The sequence below is a fragment of the Macaca thibetana genome, chromosome 15 (genome assembly GCF_024542745.1).
Source record: "Macaca thibetana thibetana isolate TM-01 chromosome 15, ASM2454274v1, whole genome shotgun sequence".
Lineage (NCBI taxonomy): Eukaryota > Metazoa > Chordata > Mammalia > Primates > Cercopithecidae > Macaca > Macaca thibetana.
Genome location: NC_065592.1, coordinates 4,048,724 through 4,070,134, shown reverse-complemented (window position 1 = coordinate 4,070,134; position 21,411 = coordinate 4,048,724). Strand labels below are relative to the sequence as shown.

At 64.9% G+C, this 21,411-nt stretch overlaps 4 protein-coding genes across 8 annotated transcripts; 1 reads left to right on the top strand and 3 right to left on the bottom strand.

Annotated features, from left to right (window-relative positions):
• Nucleotides 1-3,980: 3,980 nt before the first annotated feature.
• Nucleotides 3,981-10,487, bottom strand: SLC34A3 (solute carrier family 34 member 3). Of its 4 annotated transcripts, none has more exons than XM_050760023.1 (13): nt 9,613-10,487; nt 8,738-8,864; nt 8,364-8,453; nt 7,829-7,957; nt 7,605-7,748; nt 7,417-7,528; nt 7,117-7,312; nt 6,798-6,887; nt 6,576-6,657; nt 6,242-6,409; nt 5,985-6,101; nt 5,786-5,910; nt 3,981-4,583 (listed from the first exon to the last, which is right to left on the bottom strand). In XM_050760023.1, the coding sequence occupies exons 2-13, from the start codon at nt 8,820-8,822 to the stop codon at nt 4,119-4,121; spliced, it is 1,803 nt and encodes a 600-aa protein (XP_050615980.1). In that variant the 5' UTR covers nt 8,823-8,864; nt 9,613-10,487; the 3' UTR covers nt 3,981-4,118. The 4 variants fall into 4 exon arrangements, with proteins under 4 accessions (XP_050615980.1, XP_050615979.1, XP_050615981.1 ...); XM_050760022.1 differs by having other exon boundaries at nt 8,738-8,861; XM_050760024.1 differs by lacking the exon at nt 9,613-10,487 and adding an exon at nt 9,039-9,473 and having other exon boundaries at nt 8,738-8,861.
• A 672-nt stretch (nt 10,488-11,159) lies between these two features.
• Nucleotides 11,160-13,358, bottom strand: RNF224 (ring finger protein 224). Its single transcript, XM_050760406.1, has 3 exons — nt 13,013-13,358; nt 12,529-12,717; nt 11,160-12,246 (listed from the first exon to the last, which is right to left on the bottom strand). Exon 3 carries the CDS (start codon nt 12,243-12,245, stop codon nt 11,787-11,789), a length of 459 nt encoding a protein of 152 aa, XP_050616363.1. The 5' UTR covers nt 12,246; nt 12,529-12,717; nt 13,013-13,358; the 3' UTR covers nt 11,160-11,786.
• Nucleotides 13,359-14,559: 1,201 nt separating this feature from the next.
• On the bottom strand, nt 14,560-15,717 carry CYSRT1 (cysteine rich tail 1). Its single transcript, XM_050760431.1, has 2 exons — nt 15,629-15,717; nt 14,560-15,247 (listed from the first exon to the last, which is right to left on the bottom strand). The coding sequence occupies exon 2, from the start codon at nt 15,237-15,239 to the stop codon at nt 14,805-14,807; it is 435 nt and encodes a 144-aa protein (XP_050616388.1). The 5' UTR covers nt 15,240-15,247; nt 15,629-15,717; the 3' UTR covers nt 14,560-14,804.
• A 1,553-nt stretch (nt 15,718-17,270) lies between these two features.
• RNF208 (ring finger protein 208) lies at nt 17,271-20,599 on the top strand. 2 transcript variants are annotated; one of them, XM_050760281.1, is made up of 2 exons: nt 17,271-18,861; nt 19,112-20,599. In XM_050760281.1, exon 2 carries the CDS (start codon nt 19,641-19,643, stop codon nt 20,424-20,426), a length of 786 nt encoding a protein of 261 aa, XP_050616238.1. In that variant the 5' UTR covers nt 17,271-18,861; nt 19,112-19,640; the 3' UTR covers nt 20,427-20,599. The 2 variants fall into 2 exon arrangements, with proteins under 2 accessions (XP_050616238.1, XP_050616236.1); XM_050760279.1 differs by having other exon boundaries at nt 19,112-19,502.
• Nucleotides 20,600-21,411: the final 812 nt, after the last annotated feature.

Here is a 21,411-nt window from a genome sequence, read left to right as displayed (position 1 = left end):
TCGCTGTCGGGTGAGGGGAGCACGTGGGGGACGTCGCGTCCCGAGGGCCTGGGCGGAGGACAGGGGAGGGGAGCGGAGGGGCGAGGCCTCCCCCGCAGCCGCGCGCCCTGCCCTGTTGTGGAGACGGCGCTGGCCGTGCGCCGGTCGCCTTGGTACCTCGGCCCCAGGAGTGCGCGAGCTCCGTGGAGACCAGGACAGAGCCCAGACCTCCCCCGGCGGGTGGGCCTCGACCTCTGGGCTCCAGGGCCGGTATCCCAACCACGGGTCAGCGCGCTGGGGCTGAGACATACTTCTATTGGTGCTTTTCGTAATTTAAGACTTGATTTCTACTTGGGTGGGAAAAGAAACTTCTAAACAAAATGAATTACATGTGGTTGCGCCTTTAATCAGTCTGTTTGAAAACAAACGTGCTGTATTTTTGTAGCATTTTTATTTTACTTAATTTATTATTTTGAGACAGTCTTGCTCTGTCTCCCAGGCTGGAGTGCAGTGGCGAGATCTCGGATCCCCCCAGATTCAAGCGATTCTCCTGCCTCAGCCTCCTCAGTAGCTGGGACTGCAGGCACCCGCCACCATGCCAGTTTTTGTTTTTTTGGTAGAAATGGGATTTCACCATGTTGGCCAAGCTGGTCTCAAACTCCTGACCTCAAGTGATCCGCCCGCCTCGGTCTCCCAAATTGCTGGGATTACTGGAATGAGCCACCATGCCTTCTGTATTTTTGTAGCTTCTTTTTTTTTTTGAGATAGAGTTTTGCTCTTGTCGCCCAGGCTGGAGTGCAGTGGCGCGATCTTGGCTCACTGCAACCTCCACCTCCTGGGTTCAAGCGATTCTCCTGCCTCAGCCTCCCAAGTAGCTGGGACTACAGGCGTGTACCACCACGCCTGGCTAATTTTTGTTTTTGTGTTTTTTTTTTTTTTTTTGAGACAATCTCGCTCTGTCGCTCAGGCTGGAGTGCAGTGGCCTGATCTCGGCTCACTGCAACCTCCATCTCCCGGGTTCAAGTGTTTCTCCTGCCTCAGCCTCCCGAGTAGCTATGATTACAGGCGCCCGCCACCACGCCCACCTAATTTCTGTATTTTTAGTAGAGATGGGGTTTCACCATCTTGGCCAGGCTCCTCTCGAACTGACCTTGTGATCCACCCGCCTTGGCCTCCCACAGTGCTGGGATTACAGGCGTGAGCCACTGCATCTGGCTGTATTTTTGTAGCATTTTAAATAAATTACACCATCAGGTCTGCCCTGAGAGTCTCCTGTGCTGTGGCCACTGGGCATCTGTCCCCAATTGGAGGCTGTTGGAAACAATATCTGCTTATTTATTTTTCTGTGCCTGGAGGGGCTGCACCTCCGTCTTCACCACATAGTGTGCGATACTGGAAGTTGGGACACACAGCACCAGAGCACGCACGGGAATCAGCATTGTCCTTCCGGGGCGAGGGCCTGCAGCTGTGCTCACTCCTCGGGGGTCTGTTGCCAGTTTGCCATCCTGTCCAGGAGGGTGGCCTTCCCCACAGATCAGTCCAGGAAGACGGGCCTGGCTTCCCGTGACCACTCTGACACAGGCCTTGACCCTCAGAGGGACTGGGTCCGGCAGTGGCCTGAGGGATGCACAGGTTGCTGCCAGCCACCCGAGGGTTCTCCTAGTGCCCAGGCCATCCTGGGAGTAGCTCAGCTATCCAGGCAGTAGTCAGGGACATGTCGAAATCTCATAACATTGAGTTGTCACAAAGGGGAGGAAGGAGAAGCTCTGGGTTTTTTTCCCCAGTGAGCTGTGCAGAGCGCCCGACTGAGGCTGCTCTTTGAGGTGTGTGGCATTCCTGCACCTTGTCAGAGTCTCCCAACCCCTCTCTATAAAGGCCTCTGCTTCCTGTGACCAGTGCCACAGGGCTGGGAGGTCAGTGTGCCACCCCTGTTTCACAGGCGTCACCTGCCCAGGTGAGAGCCCCAGAGCTCGCCATGGCACCAGCCGGCCCACTTTGCCCTCGCATTGCCCTGGTGAGGTGGACACTGGCTGGGGACAAGACAGCAGTAGACACCCTGAAGCTTGGGCCTGAGGCCAACAAGGACAGCAGCTACCCCTGTTGCACAAAACTGGTTGGGGGAGGCTCTGCAGGTCCCTACCCTGAGCCAAGGTGCCCTGCTGCAGGATGGAGAGGCAGGATAGTATGGGGCAGGAAGATCAACTCCTGGGGCCTGGGGTCCATGGCCAGGCAGGATACAGTCCAAGGAGGGCCAGAAGGGCAGGGAAGAGGGGCAGGCGTGGCTGTGGGAGTGCTGGGCGCCTGCCCTCCTCCTCCTCCTGCAGCTGTTGGAGGATCCACAACGAAAGCTCTGTTTACTGGTGGCCATGGTCCCAGCGGGAGGGTGTGTTACCGCCAGGCAGGGGCAGCAGGCAGACAGTATTGGCGGCCTTAAAGGACCCGGTGCCCAGCCTTTGTGGGAGACCTCACCTGCCCTGGAAGGACAGGTGCATGGGATGCTTCCTCCCCCTCTCCACAAGGGCCTCACTGATACCCCCCAAAGGGCAGGGGAACTCCCGGGCCCCTCAGTCTCCCCAGGGAGCTAGCCAAGCCTGTTCCCTACATGGGTGCCAGACGGTTCCATGAGGCTGATGTCAGGTCCACAGGGGTGTCCAAGAATCACAGGGCTGTGGGAACCAAAGCTCCAGCTGCTGGGGGTCCCGCTCTCTGGAGTCCACCCCTGAGGCCCCCCTGGCTCCCAGAGCAGGTGGTCACCTCCCTCCGTGAGTGAAATCAAGGCCCAGGAGGCCTAGGAGTTTGAGGGGTGGCTGGGGCAGAGGACCCAGGGAAGACTGGGGGCCAAGGGGACAGAGGGCCTGGGGGTCATGAGCGGGGGCTAAAGGAATCTGAGGGTGGAAAAGGACAGAGCCACAGAGGAGAAATGGCCGTAGGGCCCCCTCAGGCCTCATCTTCCTGAGCGGCTGCACCCCTATCCCCTAGTGGGGTCTGACCAGGCAATCCTGGGAGGCTCTGGGAAGAGATCAGGGCTGCAGGGCTGCAGTTCTGGACGGGAGAACGTGACTGGCCACAGCAGCAGACTCAGAAATGAGCAAACTAGACCTGTCCCTGACGGGGCCGGCCCCTCACCCACCTGTCTCTGTGCCTGACTGAATGCTCCAGTTCCGGGGTAACCCAAGGCTTTCTTCCCTTGGCGGGAGTGGGGGTTGGGTTAGGGCTGTGGGCAGCTCTGGGCTACAGGTGGCAGGAGCCCCCCCCAACCCTGCCGACTTCCCAGGTGTCCAGTTACCCATTGACCAGCAGACAAGCCTTCCTGTGTGGAAACTCGACCACACAGTGGAGGGAGGGACCCTGGCCCCCAAGTCCTCCCCATGGGTGCTGTCCACCCTCCTGGGCCCACCCCACGGACAGGCCTTCCCGGGACAGGGTCTCATTCTCTGTGGCAGTGCCAGGGCTCAGTGAGCCCCAGCCTGGTGGGCGAGACCGGCCTCCTGGTGTGTTCTGGGAGCCGAGCACCTGAGGTGGCCCAGCCCTGTGGAGAAGTGTCCCCGAGGGGCCCAGCCCAGGACTGGCTGAGAGACACAGAGGGCAGACGGACAGGGGGTGCCTCTGGGACCACCCAGCCCTCCAAGCCGTTGGGGTCCCTTGTCACACCCCACACACCTGATGGGACTTCAGCCGCACCCCAACCATGACCTCCGCCGAGACAGAGGGGCTCCGGGGCTCCCCACACCCCGCGCCACCAGCCCTGCTCCCTGCTGGCTGGGCTCTCCCCTGCACCCTCAGGAGGGGTCCCAGCTCCCATCGTGGGAAGTCCCCGCCCCCCAGGCCCACCATTCCTTGGGAGCTTCTGTCCCCAGCGGCCGCCCTGAGAAACACACCCAGGGATGGGCGGGCTCCTGTGCCTGAGCCCCAGACCCCGGAGTGTCCACCAGGAGGCAGCACCGGGCCGCTTCCCCCACGTGCCCAGGAGGCCCCTGTCTAGGGGAGTGAGGACTGCCACCCCAGGTAACAGCCTGGTTTATTTGCACAGAAGGGGAAGCAGGTGACCGGAGGTCAGCTGCCACGGGGACCCCTCCCCCAAGGCCCTCCAGAGCCCTCCCAGCCGGGGAGGGTGGGGTGGTCTGCGCAGCGACTGCCCCTCACAACTGCTGGGAGGCCAAGACCTCAGGGTTCTCGTAGCAGTGGGCCTCTTTGGTGGTGGCCTTCGGGGGGCTGCAGACATTGCAGGGGCAGCAGCGGGTCACCAGGCGGTCCCAGGGCTCCAGAGAGTGAAGCCAGAGGGGGAGCCAGGCCCAAGAGCGCAGGCGGGCAGGCAACCAGGCCGGCCGGTGCCGCTGTAGCACAGTGACCAGGATGACGAGGAGCACCAGCCCCACCAGGGGACCCCCGACAGCAGCCAGCACCGTGCCCCCTGCCAGGGAGAGCCCGAAGGCCGCCAGGGGCAGCAGCAGGAATCCGAGCAGCAGGTAGACCCCGGCCACCCAGCGGTAACGGGCAGTCACCGCCCCGAAGTGCCTGGCCAGCGGGATGGGCAACCGCAGTGCAGGCACCACGTACCACAGCAGGATGCCGGCCAGGTTGAAGAAGAAGTGGATGAGGGCGACCTGGGGGTGAGGGGGCTGTCAGGGGCCTGGGCCCGACGAGGTGGGGTCACCAGGGGCCCAGGAATCCCGCCCTCCTCCACCCTACAGAAGGGGCCCTAAGTTCGAAATTCATCTCGCTCCACGGCTGAGATGGCCGTCTGGGGGGCGGACTGTGGCCAGATGTGGACACGCTCCCCGGCACGCCTCCCGCACACTCCTGGGAGCTGCAGCCCAGCACCCCCAGGCGCCGACTGCATCGCTGCTGCCCTCAAGGGGGACCCACCGGGGGAAGCACCCTCCGACTTGGCTCTGCCTGTGCCTCCTGCCAAGAGACCCCTTGTCCTCAGCCCCCAGCGTGCTGAGACTGCACAGCCCATGCCCTGGGGGGAGGAGGCACAGGGCCACAGGAGGGGAGAACACACAGCCCCTCCAGGGGCTGCCAGACTTGGAGGAGTCCACACACAGGTGCAGTCTGGGGGGCTTCCTGCAGGGGGTGGAGCAGGACCCTGCACCGGGAGGGTCTAAGTGGACAGAGACAGGGCAGAGGCAAGAACGAGGGTGGGTTCCAGGGGGCGCTGCGCGTGCCTCTTCCTGTCAGTGGCAGCACAGCATAACCCGGGGTTTCGGGAACTGAACCTGTTGGGCTTCCGAGCAGCAGGCCGCAGACGGGCTGTTTTAGAGGGAGAACCAGCTGGACTAACTGAGACCGGGGGTGGGGCACAGAGCTGGGGGCTCAGACTGGGGGAAGTGTCCTGGAGGCGGAATCACAGCCTGGGCAGCAGCAGGGCAGGGCCCAGCACCGGTGGGACTCAGCCTTTGCAGATGGGGGCTTGGAGGGTCGTCCAGATGGGGACCTGCTGGAGGTGAGTGGCTGCTCCTTAAGGGAGCAGGGGTTGGGGGAGAGCATTGGAGGGTGCTGGAATAGAGGCGCTTGGAGCCCCCTGAGACTCCGGGGGCAGGTCCCCAGGGGCACAGCAAAGAGCTGAGAAAATGTGGAAATGAGGAGGTCTCAAGGGAGGAGGCGCAGGGTGGGTGTGAAATGTGCACAGGACCTGTGGGGTCCAAGGAGGCGGAGTAGCAGGGCTGAGATTGGAGGCCAGGGAAGGGGTCCGGGAAGGTGGGGGCACAGCCAGCCTGGGCCCCCCGGGCTGGTGACACCTGCCTGTCTGTGGGGCTGGGAGGAAGCTGGCCAGTTCTGGCAGCGGGACCGTGGGGGGCAGTACCTGCAGGGCGCTGAGCATCCTGTCTGCGGGGCTGGCCAGGGCGGCCAGCAGGGCCGTGGTGGTGGTGCCGATGTTGGAGCCCAGTAAGAGGGGGTACGCCCGGTCCAGACTGATCACCCCGACCCCTGGGGGAACTGGGGGTCACCACAAGGCCCCAGCCTGAGCCCCCGTTCCAGAGGCCCCTGTCCTGCCTGCTCACCCATGAGGGGCACGATGGCCGCCGTGAAGACGCTGCTGCTCTGCAGTGCGAAGGTCAGGCCGGCGCCCGCGAGGAGGGCCAGGTAGCCCCCGAGCCAGCCCAGTGGGAAGGGGAAATCTGTGGGGGATGCTGGGTTAGCCCTGGCCGGCGCTCGCAAGGAGGGCCAGGTAGCCCCCAAGCCAGCCCCAGTGGGAAGGGCAAGTCTGTGGGGGATGCCGGGTTAGCCCTGGCCACCGTACATCCTCCCATGCCCTCACCCGCATTGATGACCGTCCTCACAGCCCGGGCCACGCGGCCACGCAGCACAGAGTTGAGCAGCTTGACTATGAGGACCAGGCAGCCGCAGAGCACCAGCAGGGAGCCGGCCAGCAGGATGCAGCCCACGGCCAGGTCCGTGAGCTCCGTGCCCGCAAACAGGTGGCGGCCTGGGGGCAAGGCAGGGGCAGGTGAGAGGGAGCCTGGGGGGCGGGTCGAGGCGGGTGGGCCTCACAGGGCAGCCTGTCCACCAGGGCTGTGCTGTTCCTCTCCATGCAGGGGCGGGTAAGGGGGAGTGTGGGGGGGCGTGGGGGCTTGGGCTGGGCCGGGCCTCACAGGGCAACCTGTCCACCGGGGCTGTGCTGTTCCTCTCCATGCAGGGGCCGAAGGCTCCACAGTTGCTGCTGTTCTCCCGGGTCTGGGGAGGGCAGGGAGGACTCAGGATGGGCTCAGTGGGCAGAAAGAGGTCAGAGGACTGAAGGCGAGGGAGGGTGGGGAGGGATGACTCAGCAGGTGGGAGGTTGGGGGTCAGTGAGGGCTTGGGGTTGGGTGCCTCACCGGCTGCCCCGTGGTGCCGCACCATCGCTTAATGAGGCTGCGGTTGGTGGCGTTGCCTGTGGCACTGCTCATGATCATGTCGGAGTCCAGCTGGGGGCCAGAGGGGTTGTGAGAGTGTGCTGGACCCTCCCTCAGGGCTCACCTGGGGCTCTGGTGCCCATGGGGGTCCAGCCCAGCCCTGCCCATTGCTGCCCTCTCCTCCCCTGTCCCAGGACAGGGCCCAGACCCTCCGCTGACCCTCCATCAGGGCAGGGCCGCCTCCACCTCCTCCCATCCGGCCTGCTCAGGCTTTCTGGGCAGAGGCGGCGGCCGTCCTCACCTGCACGATGAGGTGTGTGAGCGGCTTCGTCAGCACCTTGAGGATGTCGGGTGCCTGCGCCCCGGGTGACAGGCTGGCAGCACCCAGGGCCAGCTCGCTCAGCCTCTCCAGCAGGGCCGTGGCGCTCTCCAGTGGCAGCAGGACTAGCACCGTGAGCCAGTTGAAGATCCCATGCACCGCTGAGCCGCTGAAAGCCCTGTGGCCGCAGAGAGTAGGCGGGGTCAGACGGGGGGGTTGGGGGGGGGCCTGGGCCTCGGCTGCCACTGCAGCCCCAGCCCAGCCCTTCCACCGGCAACTCACCTCTGAAATTCATCCCGGTCCCCTGACTGCGCCATTGAGACCAGGGTGCTGGTGATGGATGTGCCGATGTTGACACCCATGATGATGGGCACAGACGCCCGGACAGTCAGCACTGCCGGTGGGGGGGCTGAGTCAGCCTGCGGCCCACCCTGCCCCCGCCACCACCCGGGGAGGGAGGGTGCACGCACACTTAGCAGCCACCATGCTGACTACGATGGAGGAGGATGTGCTGGAACTCTGCACCAGGGCTGTGACCAGCACGCCAATGACCAGTCCAGCCACAGGGTTGGACAGCACCACATTGTCCTTGAAGATGTCTCCAGCCATTTTGCCTACACCGGCAAGAGAGGTGCGCTGAGGCTGCGGAGGGCTGGCTGCCCGCCCCGCCCTGGGCACCTGCCCCGTCACTCACTGCCCAGCAGCTGGAAGGCGGAGCTGAGGACGTCCAGGGAGCAGATGAAGAAGTACAGGCTGCCGAGGAGCCCGCAGGCTTTGAAGACGCTGCCGGCCACGCGGCGCAGCCTGCCGGCCACACTGAGCTCTGAGGACACAGGGCAGGCTGTCCCTGGCTGGCCTTCCACCCTGACCGGTCTCCCTCCCAGGCCCCTCATCCTCTGCCCCCTCTCTCCTCCGTCTCCAACAGGGCTGGGTCCCACTTCCTCCTCTTCCGTAACCCCCAGGGCAGGGCCTGGGTCCCTTCCTTTCCAAGCCCTTGGGACCCTCCCTCGCAGGAGCCAGAGGGGAAGGACGGATAGGCAGAGGTGGCCGGTTTGCTCCAGGACAGAACAGACGCCGGGCTGAGCGGCATGTGTCTCCCCAGAGGGGGCCGGGATGGTGGGGTTGCCCAAGCACAGCCTGTTTGGGCAGGCCCCACCCTGCTCTGTCTCCCCAGTCCCGTGGGGGACAGAGGCCTGCCAGCCTGCCACCCCCGGAACCTCCAGACCCACCTTTCCAGGGCTGGCTTGTGTCCTTCAGCTGAGAGAGGGCCCAGGGGTCTGTGTCCCCCTCCTCCAAGATTGGAGCAGAACTGGAGGTCCCTGCGGAGGTGGGATTGAGTGTGGCTGTTTCCAGGACCACCTCCCTCCAACTGGGGGCACAAGGGCACAGGCCGGAGGAGGGGCTGAGGCGTAAGAGGCCCGGAGTGAGGGACAGAAACGGAACGGGGAAGACAGGGCTCCAGCTGCGCAGGACCTGAGTGGAGGCGTCATGAGCCCTGTGGTTTCCCCGGCAGGCCCGCAGGAAACCTGGCCTGTCTCTGCCCAGTGCCTGGGGGGCAGGTGGTCAGACTGGTCAAGGCCTGGGTCATGGGGGCTGCTGGTACCTTCATTCCTCAGAGTCCTGTCCACTAGGTCAACCGTGTCCAGAGTGGGGTGGGGGACCTGGCTGCCCGGGAGGGAACTCGGCATGGATTTCGGGCAGGGACAGACCCAGGCCCAGGCCCGGATCTGCTGGGGGAGACGCACGTGTCAGAGACATTTCCCCGTGCCCCAGCCCTGGCCTCACAGGCTGGATTCACGCCCCAGGTCCCCTGAACTGAGCCCTTGGCCACCCTCTCTCCCTCCCCACTGCAGGCCTCAGTGACCACCTCCCTTCCTCCATCCACGGGGGATGGCTACAATGACCTCAGGCAGTTGTCAGGCGAGCCCAGTCCAGTTTCAGGGGTAGACTCGAGGGGGCCCCGGCTCCCCGGTTCCCTTGCTGGTCCTGACTGTGAGGCCTGGCTAGTGCTGAGGGTGCAGGGTTCCAGGGCTCAGGCTGGAAGTGGCTGTGAGCTGGGGAACCTGAAGACCTCTCCTATCAGGTGTCATCGGGGACATTGGATGGTCCCGACTTAGACTTTGGCATTTGATACTAAACAGTGACGTCTCGGCTTGATAAGGGCCCCACACCCTGGTGATGGGGAGCAGGTGGGGTCCTCACACCGCCTCAAGGCTCCTGGCCCCGAAGCTGCTGCCTCCTCAGCCTCCTGGGCCTGGTCACCCCACCCCTCGGGTCCCCCACCTGGACCCCTCCACCTAGTGCCCTGGGCTCAGGTCCAGGCGTCCTCTGCTTCACCCTCCCTCCTGCTGCCCAAGCCTGGCGTCTCTTGCCGTTGGGTCCTGGAGGCTTAGGATGGGGCCCAAGCCCTGGGCCTGGAGGCCACCCAGCCTCGGCCTCACTGTCCCTGGGCCCCAGCCTGGCCCTAAGAGCTCCTACCTGTGTGGGTGGTGAGGGGCACCTGCAGGGAGCAGTTGCAGGTCAAAGATCCCCTGATCGCGCACATGATCTGCTGGGTACTGAGCCCATTAATGTTTACCCAAGAGCCCAGGTCCCCACGGGGGTTCCCCCCGGCCCCAAGGGCCCTAGGCCTCGTCCCCGTCCTGTCACTCTGTGGCTAAGACCTCCAAACCCCAGCCCAACCCTCCCAGAGTGGGGCTTCTCCCAGGGGTGGGCTCCGAATTAGGCCAAGGGCACTGCAGGGCGGGACACCGGCCCTCGGTACTGGGCATCTGCAGCAGGCATCCGTGTGACCCAAGAGACACACCACACCCAGCCAGGCAGGATGCTAGAGCATGGCTGGGGCTGCCCGGGGGTCGGGAGACGCCAGCCCCCCACTTCCATGCATCTCAGGGCTCCCCAGACCTTTTTTTTTTTTTTTGAGATTCGCTCTTGTCGCCCAGGCTGGAGTGCAATGGCACGATCTCGGCTCACCACAACCTCTGCCTCCCAGGTTCACGTAATTCTCCTGCCTCAGTCTGCCGAGTAGCTGGAATTACAGGCATGAGCCACCACGCCCGGCTAATTTTGTATTTTCAGTAGAGACGGGGTTTCTCCATGTTGAGGCTGGTCTCGAACTCCTGACCTCAGGTGATCCGCCCGCCTCGGCCTCCCAAAGTGCTGGGATTACAGGCGTGAGCCACTGCGCCCGGCCAGGGCTCCCCAGACCTCCTTAGTGTCATCCCTGCCACCGGCAGAGCAGGGGAAGGAAGCCCTTTGCACCAGGTGGTGGTGGAGGATGGGCTTTTTCATGTAGCCAGGGAGGGCACCCAGCCCGAGGTCAGAGGGTTCAGATCCGGGTTCAGGGTAGGGTTGGGCCCAGCAGGCTGTTAGCGGGCTCGGCCCTGGTGTAGCTGGCAGCCTCCATCTGCAGAGGGAGGAGGACAGAGCCCCCCAGGCCACCTTCCCCACCCACTGCCTGGCCCATCGCACAGCTTTCCCCAGAGAAATCCCAGCTGGCCTGAGCGCCTGTGGGGTGTCCCCTAGGAGGACTGGGCCTCTTCCTGCCCCGGGGTGTGGGGTAGCTCCTCCGGAGGAGGCTCACCCTGCCTAGGGGCTGCTGGTGCCCTGCTCTGCTTGCCGCCCAGCCCCCGCTGTGTGCGTGGGGACTTTGCCCTGGAGAAGGTAGAAACTTCTGGGTGTCCGCTCAGCAAATTCTCTTCAGTCTCCCTCCTGCGCCCTTGCTCTGGGGGTGGGGGCCGCAGTCCTTCCCTGGGGCTCCCGACAAATTCTCTTCCGTCTCCCTCCTGCGCCCTTGCTCTGGGGGTGGGGGCCACAGTCCTTCCCTGGGGCTCCCGAGTGACAGCTCCTTCCAGTGGGTGTGGGGGGTTACAGCACTGACTTGGTGGTCACTGCTGTCCAGTCTCTGGCCCCAGCCCCGGCCCCGGCCCCTCAAAAGGGTCTGTGTGGTGGCTGCCGGGAGCCAGGAAAGGTTTAGCCAAGGATGAGATCAAGTGGGCTGTGACACCTCAAGCAGGCCCCGCTGAGACGTCCTCTTCAATGCCCTCACGGCTTCGTGCCTGTACGAGACCCTCCCGGAGCTGCGCCTGACACACAGTGGGAACTCCATGAGCTTTGTTGAGTGGGTGAATTCACAGGGCTGCCGTGCAGGGCAGGGAGGAAGGAGTTGGTCTTGCCACCCTCCTGGTACACCCTGGGGATGTCTGTGGGAGAGGCGAGAGCTGCTCTGGGCAGCTCGCAAGGCGTAGCTGGATCGGCCCTACCCCTCCAGCCTGCAGCCCAGGCCTCCGGCGCTGGCCTTTGCGTCCTCTTGGGAGCCATCCTTTGCGCTGCATCTAGGCCCAAGCCGGGCTTGCCACCCACCCAGTCAGCAGTGTCCTCACCAGGCACACCCGATCGGGCTAGTTTGGGGTCTGGTAATTGTGGCCAGGACAGGTGGGAGGTCACTAGCCTCCTGCGGAACCTCCCAGCCCCCAACCTTAGGCTGCGGTCTGGGATGTTCACAGCTGGGATGACACCACCCTGCTGGGCCCCACGGAGCTGCGTACGGGACGCTACTGCCAGGTTGCTCTGAGTGGGCTGAGCCCATGATGGTGCGTGGTCAGGGGTTCCAAGGCAGGCATTTCCCCTGCAGGGGTGGGAATGGCCAGAGTTCAGACCTCAGGGCTGCCTAGGGGTGGGCAGCAGAGGCTGCCACAGCCCCAGCAGCAGTATCTGGTAGGGGGGAAGTGGGGCTGGGGACCCAGGGCAGGGCACAGCCCAGCTGGCTGCTGAGTGATGCTGCTGCCTTTGAGGGAGGTGAGGGGTAGGGGTTCCAGTCTTGCCGGCTCCCGCTCAGCCTTGACCGCCAGGAAAGCAGCCAGATCCAGGTCCAGCATGGGCACCCCTCCACGAGGCGTGGGTGTGCTCTGGCGGCACTGCGGACAGGGGATCCAGCGCTGCTCGGGTGCTGGGGCGTCCAGTCGCCGCACACACGCCTGGCAGAAGGTGTGTCCGCAGTAGAGGCGGCGGGGCAGGTGCCCGGAGAGGTCATAGGCTGAGCAGCAGATGATGCAGTCTTTCCTGTGGGGGCCCCCCTCCTCCGAGGCCTGGGGGCCCTCTGGCTGCAGCATCCTACCAGAGGGAAGCCAGCAGTGGACATCCCACCTTGGGGACCGTCTGCCTGGATGGGGTGCTGGCCCCAGGAGCCCACCCCAGAGGTCAGGCGCTGGGTCTGTGGGGCTGGTGCATGCAGACCTGGGAGGGAGGGTGGCATCGGGGCACAGGCAGACACCAGGGTCTGCGCACCTCTGGTTCATGTGGGCGCCAGCCGGGCAGGCTCCTGTTCCCGCAGGACCCCCCTGGCCCAGCCCCGGGCCCCCACCCTCCCAGCCAACCTGAGCCCAGGTCTCTTACCTGCATGGGCTCTGCTGGGCGGCTATGCACAGCCACAGGGTGGCCGGAGAAGGGGGTGGGGACCCAGGGCGCCCTGCGGCTTTCTCCTGGGTTGCATTACTGGCCTTGCACGGGAGTCAGGAGAGAGGCAGGTGGCCAGCTGTGGCGGGCGTGGGCTCCCGTTTCAGCCACAAAGCCTTGAAACTAGATCTAACGGCACCGCCCACTTGCAAGAGATAAGGTGCCCCCCGCCCCTGCCCACCCCCTCCTGTCCAGACCCAGCCAGCTTCTGCTAACACCTCATCCAGGCTGGCCTTGCGGTCCATTCCCCCACTCTCAGGCCTTCTCCCCACGCTCACACCCTTCCTCATGCTCAAAACCTCCCTCACCCCTCCTCTCCTCCTCCCCTCCCCCTTCCTTACCCTCTCCCTCCCCTCCCCTTTCCTCCCTCACCCTTACCCTCCCCTTCCCTTAACCTCCACTCCATACTGGAATGTTTTCCTGCCTTGGCCTCTGCTCACATCTCCTCCTCTAGGAAGCCTGCCAGGGTTCCCTGCTGGCTCAGAGCCCTCTGCAGACTTTGCCACTGTGCTTGTCTGTGGATCTGTGTGGCTGGCTTCTCAGCCTCACCTTGGTGCCCACCGGACGGCAGGGGGCTGCACCAGTCCGCATGGCCTCCAGGTGGCGCACCAGCTCCGTGTTTGGGGATCCCCGCTCCCAGCCCGGGACCCTCCTTGGCGGGCAGCTCCCGGCTGCTCTGCGCGTCTGCAGCCTCCAGCCCACCACGGGAGGCCCAGGTTCCAGGAGGTGCGATCAGTGTGTCCACACCGGACCGCAGGCAGAGCAGAGTTGGGGGACCAAGAAGGGTTGGAACGGCTGGGCAGGACCACAGGACCACTCACAGCCCCGCTGGGTGGGAGCAAACGTCCCCTCCTCACCCCTGCCCACCTTCTTGGCAGTCTGCCCCCAGGACTGGTCAGACAGGTTCCCGTGGCTGGCCTGGGTGCGGTCACCCTCCGGTGGGGGCCAGCAACGGGACAAGGCGGGGAGCTTGGCATGCTAAGTCCTGGCACAGGTTCGGGGCAATGACCTATCCGTCCCACGTCAGGAGACCTCTGCATGCCACGCGCCTGCCCTGCCCTGCTGTGGGGCCGGTCACCATGCGTCAGGGAAGGGCTGGCATGGCGTGAGGACCCGTCTGTCCTGCGTGGCCAGCTCGGCTGCCGCCTCCTCCCCTTGTCTCTGCCCTGCCCGGAACACCAGGGCATCCTGAGCTGGCCTCAACACTCACTCCCTGCCTGGCATCCTGGCATCCTGGCCTACAGCGGTGAGGCAGTACCTGTGCAGAGCAGCCTAGCGCCTCGTGCTCAGCCCCAGGGAGGCCCCCACCCTGCTCAGACCGACCCGGAGACGGCCCAGAACCCACGGCCCCAGCCTCCTCCTGCCTCGTCCTCAAGGCCTGGTCCAGGCCACCTCCTCCTGGAAGCCCAGGCCCCGAGGCAGGACAGCAGGTATGCAGGAATTAGATATTTCCTGGGAAACTAGAAAAACATCCCAGCCAAGGTTGGGAGGTGAATCACCAGTGGGCAGGGTGTGGTCCTGGCTGTCTGAGCTCTCCTGTCCCGACCTTCCACTCCCTGAAACCTGCAGCACCTGTGCCGCACCCACCACCCTCCTGCCAACACACTCCTCCTCTTGGAGGCCTTTCGTGGGGTCCCCCTAGTTCTGTGCGCCGCATCCTCCTGCTGTCCGACCCATGGACTGACCCCAGCTCAGTCTCAGCCTCAGCCCCAGGGAGCGCAAGTCAGCTCACATCCAGACCTGGCTCAGCCAGGGCCGTGGACACACTGCAAGCCCCCATGCAGCCTCTGGGCAGACCCAGGACTTGCAGGCTAGGGGAGAGTGTGGATGTCATGAGGCAGTAGCATCCCTGTCCCCGCAACGTCCACGGTGACTGTGTGTGTATGTGTCCTCGGGCCGGCATAAAGGAGCAGATGCCCTGTGTCCAGCTACAACCCCCTCCCAAAGGAGCCTGCAGCAAAGAAGAGTTGCTGGGAGGAAGATCACCCTGCTTTATTGCCTGGGCCTTAAGATAATCAAGAGTGTCCCTCTCCAGCCAGGGCCTGGGATTCCGTTTCAGGAGCTCGGGCTGAGCGGCCACCTTCCTGGTGGGTCCGTGCCCCAGTCCCTGGTGGGAAGGGGCTGACGCCCCTGACAACAGCCACCCCAAATGTCTGGGCACTGCCTGAGTCACCTTTGCTGAGGCCTGGGTCCTGGCCCTGGCAGGGTGGGCTGGGCTAGGAGATGACACAGCAGCAGCAGCTGTGGCAGCGGCAGAACGGGGGGCAGTGGCAGCAGCGGCAGCAGGGGCAGCAGCAGCAGTGGTGGGCGATGTCATCGCCACGCCCCACGGGCGGAGGGCCAGCATAGGTCAGTCCGGCCGGGCGCTGACTGCTGTTGTAGGGGTTGCCAGGCTGCTGCCAGGCCTGATGGTTCTGGATGGGGGCAGCCCTCTGGTCACCCTTGGTGCCCTTGGGCCCTGGGACCTCAGTCGGCTGCAAGAGGCGGGTTGGCTCCGGGGCACAGGGCCCCACTGGCAGCGGCTGCATCTCCGAGGATGAGGAACAGGGGGAAGCCACCTCTAACTGCTGCCCCAGGTCAGGCCGCAGGTGAGCCCGGGGGATGCTGATGTGGGCATATGGGTTCTTGACGACCATCTCTTGGGGGTCCATGGTCCAGCCTGCAGGGGGTGGGCAGAGAAGACAGATACGGACTCAGCGGAGTAGGAGGCTGCCCACGAGCCTGCGGCCCAAGAAAGCCCCCACCCAGGAGCGGCGTGCCTTGTCCTAGGCCAGCATCCCCAAGGCATCAGTGCCTGGGGTGCTGTCACCTCCAAATGTCTGTGCGAGGCTAGTGTCATGGGTGTGAGCCAAGTGTCAGTGAGCAGCAAGGGCCGGTGTCTCCCAGCTGCCACCCCTGCCAGGGATCCTCCCCCTGCCCTGGCAGCATTGGTCCTGGGATGGAGCTGGGAATGGCTGGTGGAGGCTGAGAGATGGGAGAGAAGGGGGTTGACCCTGCAGTGCCCCTGAGTTCAGGGCAGTCCCGGCGGCCGAGGGCTCACCTGTGGTAGCAGCGTGGCAGTCTGTCCTTTCGGTCTTCTGAGCTCTAGGTCCCAGTGCCTGAGTTGAGCGACTGGCAGCCGCCTTTTCCCTCCTTGGAAGGGGCGGGGCAATGGGGCAGGGCTCAGAGATAGGGGCAGGGCAATGGGGCGGGGCTCAGAGATGGGGTTCCCAAGACCCCAAGAGGCCCCAGCAACGGGAGCACGGCAGCTGGCCCACTCCTCCTCCTCAAGTGGGCAGCAGCCCAGGCCTGGGCTTTGAGGGGCACTGCCAAACCGGTGACTCAGACCTTCACATCTGGGGCATGGCCAGGGCCCTAAAGGGCATCTGCAACTTGCCAGAGAGGAGGGCAGGAGGTGAGCCTGAGGTCATGGCTCTGGAAAGGAAGTGGGGTGAGGCCCTCAGATTCCCGGACCTGCAGTCCCCAGCCATTGCTCACACATCTCAAAGCCCCGGCTGAGGCAGGGCCTCTAAGTCTCTGAGCCTCTACTTAAGCAGAAACCAAGATGTTTGAGAGCCTTAGGCTCTTGGAGGCTTTCTGCTTTTTTTTTTTTTTTTTTTTTTTTTTGAGATGGAGTCTTGCTCTGTTGCCCAGGCTGCAGTGCAGTGGCGTGATCTTGGCTCACTGCAACCTCTGCCTCCTGGGTTCAAGCGATTCTCCTGCTTCAGCCTCCCGAGTAGCTGGGATTACAGGCACCCACCACCACGCCTGGCTAATTTTTTGTATTTTTAGTAGAAACAGGGTTTCACTATGTTGGCCAGGATGGTTTCAAACTCCTGACCTCAGGTGATCTGCCTGCCTCGGCCTCCCAAAGTGCTGGGATTACAGGCGTGAGCCACCGCGCCCGGCCGATTTCTGTTTGAGACAGGGTCTCACTTTTCCATCCAGGCTGAGGTGCAGTGGCATGATCTGGCTCACTGTGGCCTCAACCTCCTGAGCTCTAGTGATCCTCCCACCTCGGCCTCCTGAGTAGCTGGGAGGACTACAGGTACACCACCGGGCCGGTGGATTCTTCATAGAGACCTAGGTCTCACTATGTTGCCTAGGCTGATCTCAAACTCCACCTCCCAAAGTGCTGGATTCCAGGCGTGAGCCACCGTGCCCAGTGGCTTTTCTGCTTTTTTCACTAATAAAAAATGTTTGATTTGCACGTTTTGTCACAGGTCTTATCTTACAATCAATGACACGGGCTTTAAACACTACTGACGTTTTTAGCTCATTTCTCGAACTGCAGTTACTCTCTGGCTGGCAGGCGTGGGGGCCACACGCGTCCCCCCAGCGTCCCCACCCTGGGCCCCCCGCCTCCAGCTGAGCACCGGCGGAGGCAGGGGTGCAGCGGGCACCGGGGAGTGCCGCGGGGGCGACCCATGCCTTGGGGCCCAGGGGAGCACCAGGAAGGGCGGGGTCCAGTCAGACGTGGCCTGTGTGGGGCCAGTCAGACCGGTCGGGACATGAGTTCAGGCAACCCGGCCCCGATTTGGGGAGAACTGGGTGCTGCTGGGGACCCAAAACTTAAGAGGCCGGCGACAGAGGTCCACTGCGCAGGCGCCGGAAGCCCCGCTCACCGCTCTGCCTGCCCCTTGCGTGGCGCCTATAGCGCATGCGCTAACAAGGCCGGTCCAGGCCGTGGAAATTTTATTTCCCAGAAGCCTCCGCGCTCCAGGGTTTCCCGAAAGACCCGGTTCGGATGTGACCAAGACTCGGCTTGGGGTTCCCCAGCTCTGAATGGCGGAGCTGTAAAGGCCGGGCCTGGGGGGCGGAGCCTTGTGATGGGGCGGGGCCTCATCCTTACGGGGCAGGGTCTCGCGGAGGGGGCGGGGCCTGCGGCCTGGTGCTTCCTCGGGCGCGCGCCGGGTCGGCGAGCAGAGCCTGCGGCGGAGCTGGGCTCCCGGCCCTCTCCAGGCCCAGGCTGCCTCAGTTGCCCCACCATCTTGCCAGGGCCCCGTAAGGACCCCTCCAGCAGCGCCCCTGTCACCCGCACAGCTCTCCCTATTGCTCTTCTGAGTGACACTAGCCCGAGGCCCCATGGAGGGGCCAAGCCAGACCCTATGGTCAGGGCCGCTCCTCCAGCCTGTTTTGCCCACGCGAGCTCCCGCACCAGGGGCACCGTCCCCTCTGAGCTCAGCACTCTGCAGGCCCTGGGGCTCTGCCTAGAGCAGGTGCGGTCTGGCCAGTCCAGCGGAGAGAGGAGCTGAAGGAGGCCAGGCTGTTCAGGGCCAGGTGCGGGGCCAGAGCTGGTCACAGCGTGGCAGCGGAGGCCCTCGAAGCCCTGGTCCGCTGCCCCACGGTGACCAGCAAGCCCGAGGGCTCCACAGGCAGAAGGCGGACCCAGGAAGGCAGGGAAGCCCCGGGTGAGGAAGCGGAGAGGCCCCGGGCCTGCGCGCTGGAGTGCCGGAGGCCACCCTGTCTGGGCAGGTGCGGTCCTCAGGGCCGCCTGCGCGCCGCACTGGGCTGCCAGCCTGTCCTTCGCGCACTCCCACCGGACCCGTCCGTCCACCGGCGTCGGCCCTCTGACCCGCTCCACCTGCCCAGCTCTTGCCCCTTAGGGTGACAGCACCCTCTCTGAGCTGCGGCACCGGGCATGGGCGAAGCTGGAGGACTCGGGGACTTCCCATGGGGCGGGGGGCGGGGGCAGGCACCGGTGGGCTCTGGAACCAGCTCCCCTGGGATCCACCGCGCAGGTCCCCTCCCTCTCCCTCCAGCGTCCTGAGGCCTCCTAGTGTGAGGGAGGAGAACAGCCGGATTCCCCTCCTGAATTTGGAGGCGGGAGGCTTGACCAGGACCCAGGGTCAGCCTGGAAAGAACTGGGGGAGACGCGGGGGTCCTGCCCCCCACGCAGTCCGCCAGCGAGGGCGACGCCGGGAGCGGACCGAGGGGCGGCCGGGAGGCTGGCCCCGCCCCGCAGACCCCGCGCGGGTCCCCAGACGGGGGGTGGCGCTGCGGGCGCGGGCGGGCGCCGCGCGCACTGCGGTCCCCGCGCCTCCGCCGCAGAGCGCGCCACGCTCCGCACGCACCTGCCGCCGCCGCCGCCGCGCCGAAACCCGCGCCCCGCGCCCGCGCCCGCGCCCCTCGGTGCCGCCCGGGCCCTGCCATCGCCTGAGGTCGCTGCGGCCGCCGCGGGAGCCGCCGGAGCCCCCCAAGCTGCCAGGCCAAGACGCGGGCGCCGCGTCCGGGCCTGCCTTTGAGACAACCTCTGCGGCGGCGGCGCGCGGCCGGGACGCCAGGCTGGGGCAGGTGAGCGCAGGGGGCGGGGGCCGGGGGCGGACTCAGCGCCCCTCCCCACGCGACGGGGGTCGGCCCTCGGGAAGGTGCGTCTGGCCTTGGAGGCGGGGACCGGGGAGGGGGTTGGGTTCCAAGCCCCGCGGAGGTCGGGATCCCACGACTGAGGTCAGGGTCAGAGGTCGGGCGCCCGGTCCTTTGTGCCCGGCGAGGGCTAGGGTGGAGGTAGCCCGAGCACTGCCCTCACGCCGTCTCTCACCTGCAGCTCAGGCCTGGTCCAGGCCTCGCCTCTGCTCCTGCCGCGGAGCCTGCCGCCCGGGTCCTCCTGCAGCCAGCGCTTCGGCTAGCTGCCTTCCCTGGGCGCCCTGTCCTGGAGCCATGGGGCCCACCCAGCCCCTGCCTGCCCCGATGTCCCGGCCCGCGGCCTGCTGACCTCGGCTACAGGGGGAGCCCCCCCCGCGCCCCCTCGCCAGCCTCAGCAGCCAGAGACCCTGGGTGAGACCCTGGGCCAGACCCCCAGCCCAGGGCAGCCTCCCACACCCCCCTGCCCCCGCCTGCCTCCCCCTCCCCCACCCCTTCCTCCTCCTCCCAGGACTGGACCAGAGAAGCCACTGTGGCCACTGGGGGGGGCCCTGCGCCCCCAACTCTCGCCGGCTGCCCCTAGTAGGAGTCCACGGGCTGGCCGGGGGCTCCCTCAGGCCTGGCGAGACCAGGATGCTGCCCCGTCACCTGCCCCCCAGCCCCACACAACGCCCCCACCCACCCGAACATCCAGTCTGACTGGAGACAGCCGGATGCCCTCTGACCCCGGGCCCGAGGCGGGCAGTGGCTGGCCGGGCCTCCTCATGTCCTGCCTGAAGGGCCCCCATGTCATCCTCAAGATGGAGGCCATGAAGATTGTCCACCCTGAAAAGTTCCCTGAGCTACCGGCTGCCCCCTGCTTCCCGCCTGCTCCCCGGTCCACCCCAACTCTGGCACCCAAGCGTGCCTGGCCCTCAGACACAGAGATCATTGTCAACCAGGCATGTGGGGGGGACATGCCTGCCTTGGAAGGGGCACCCCATACCCCGCCGCTGCCGCGGCGGCCCCGTAAGGGAAGCACAGAGCTGGGCTTTCCCCGTGTAGCCCCAGAGGATGAGGTCATTGTGAATCAGTACGTGATTCGGCCCGGCCCCTCGGCCTCGGCGGCTTCTTCGGCAGCGGCAGGCGAGCCCCTGGAGTGCCCCACCTGTGGGCACACCTACAACGTCACCCAGCGGCGGCCCCGTGTGCTGTCCTGCCTGCACTCTGTGTGTGAGCAGTGCCTGCAGATTCTCTACGAGTCCTGCCCCAAGTACAAGTTCATCTCCTGCCCCACCTGCCGCCGCGAGACTGTGCTCTTCACCGACTACGGCCTGGCCGCTCTGGCTGTCAACACATCCATCCTGAGCCGCCTGCCGCCCGAGGCGCTGACAGCCCCATCCGGGGGTCAGTGGGGGGCTGAGCCCGAGGGCAGCTGCTACCAGACCTTCCGGCAGTACTGTGGGGCCGCGTGCACCTGCCATGTGCGGAACCCACTGTCCGCCTGCTCCATCATGTAGTAGTGCCTGCCCGCCTGCCACTGCCCGCTGAGCCTCACTCGCCGCTTCTTCAGGGACCCAGCCCTGCCCTGCCACCCGCTGACCCTTCCTTCCCCACCATGGCTTCTGGCCCCACCCCAAGTGGCATTGTCGCTGCAGCCAACTTTGCCATTAAAACTCTTTGCCAAAGTTTGCACCTGTTCCCTGGACTGAAGCTTGCTCCTGTGGGCTGTGCTCAGGCCTAGGCCTATGGTGGGCACCCAGGGCTGCAATCCAGACAGGGTCCAGCTTGGAGCTTCCAGAGAGAGGCCCAGCACTGCTCAGGGTGGGCCTGCTCTGCGCACTGGGGGCTGGGCTGGGCTGTGAGCGTGGGTGCAAACCCCCACACGTACAGTGGGCTGCTTATGTGCGCCTGGCGGGGCTGTGTGGTGGGTGTACAGAGCCACCCCAGCTGGGCGGAGGGACATTTTCAATGGTATGGGGGACAATTCAGTTGATTTCCCTCCTGGTGCCCACCTGGCCCCGAGCACCCACCTGGATCTTCCAAGGTTGTGAGGGGCATCTGTCTATGGGCATCTGTGCAGGGGTTAGGGACAAAGACCGGCTGAGAGGGTGGTAGGGGAAGAAGGACCCAGCGCCTCCTGTCTGGCACCTGGACCACCTGGGTGTGAGGAAGAGTCCGCCCCAAGCTGGGTGTGGTGTCTCACGCCTGAAATCCCAGCACTTCAGTAGGCCAAGGCGGATGGATCACCTGAGGTCAGGAGTTCAAAACGAGGCTGGCCAACGTGGTGAAACCTCTTCTCTACTAAAAATACAAAAAAATTAGCCAGGTGTGGTGGCGCGTGCCTGTAATTCCAGCTATTCAGGAGGGTGAGGCAAGAGAATTGCTTGAACTCAGGAGGTGGAGGTTGCAGTGAGCAGAAATCGTGCCACTGCACTCCAACCTGAGCAACAGAGTGAGACTCTGTCTCAAAAAAAAAAAAAAAAAAAAAAAAAAAGAGCCCGC

What these genes read in the sequence shown, in the direction of transcription:
- RNF208 (XM_050760279.1), top strand. Translation starts at nt 18,241, where the DNA reads ATGGGGCGGGGGGCGGGGGCAGGCACCGGTGGGCTCTGGAACCAGCTC. An exon ending in GGGACGCCAGGCTGGGGCAG is followed by an intron (nt 18,862 to 19,111) that starts GTGAGCGCAGGG and finishes TCTCACCTGCAG; the next exon opens with CTCAGGCCTGGTCCAGGCCT.
- CYSRT1 (XM_050760431.1), bottom strand. Translation starts at nt 15,239, where the DNA reads ATGGACCCCCAAGAGATGGTCGTCAAGAACCCATATGCCCACATCAGC.
- RNF224 (XM_050760406.1), bottom strand. Translation starts at nt 12,245, where the DNA reads ATGCTGCAGCCAGAGGGCCCCCAGGCCTCGGAGGAGGGGGGCCCCCAC.
- SLC34A3 (XM_050760023.1), bottom strand. Translation starts at nt 8,822, where the DNA reads ATGCCGAGTTCCCTCCCGGGCAGCCAGGTCCCCCACCCCACTCTGGAC. An exon ending in CAGGACTCTGAGGAATGAAG is followed by an intron (nt 8,454 to 8,737) that starts GTACCAGCAGCC and finishes CCACCTCCGCAG; the next exon opens with GGACCTCCAGTTCTGCTCCA. An exon ending in GGCCATCGTGCCCCTCATGG is followed by an intron (nt 5,911 to 5,984) that starts GTGAGCAGGCAG and finishes CAGTTCCCCCAG; the next exon opens with GGGTCGGGGTGATCAGTCTG.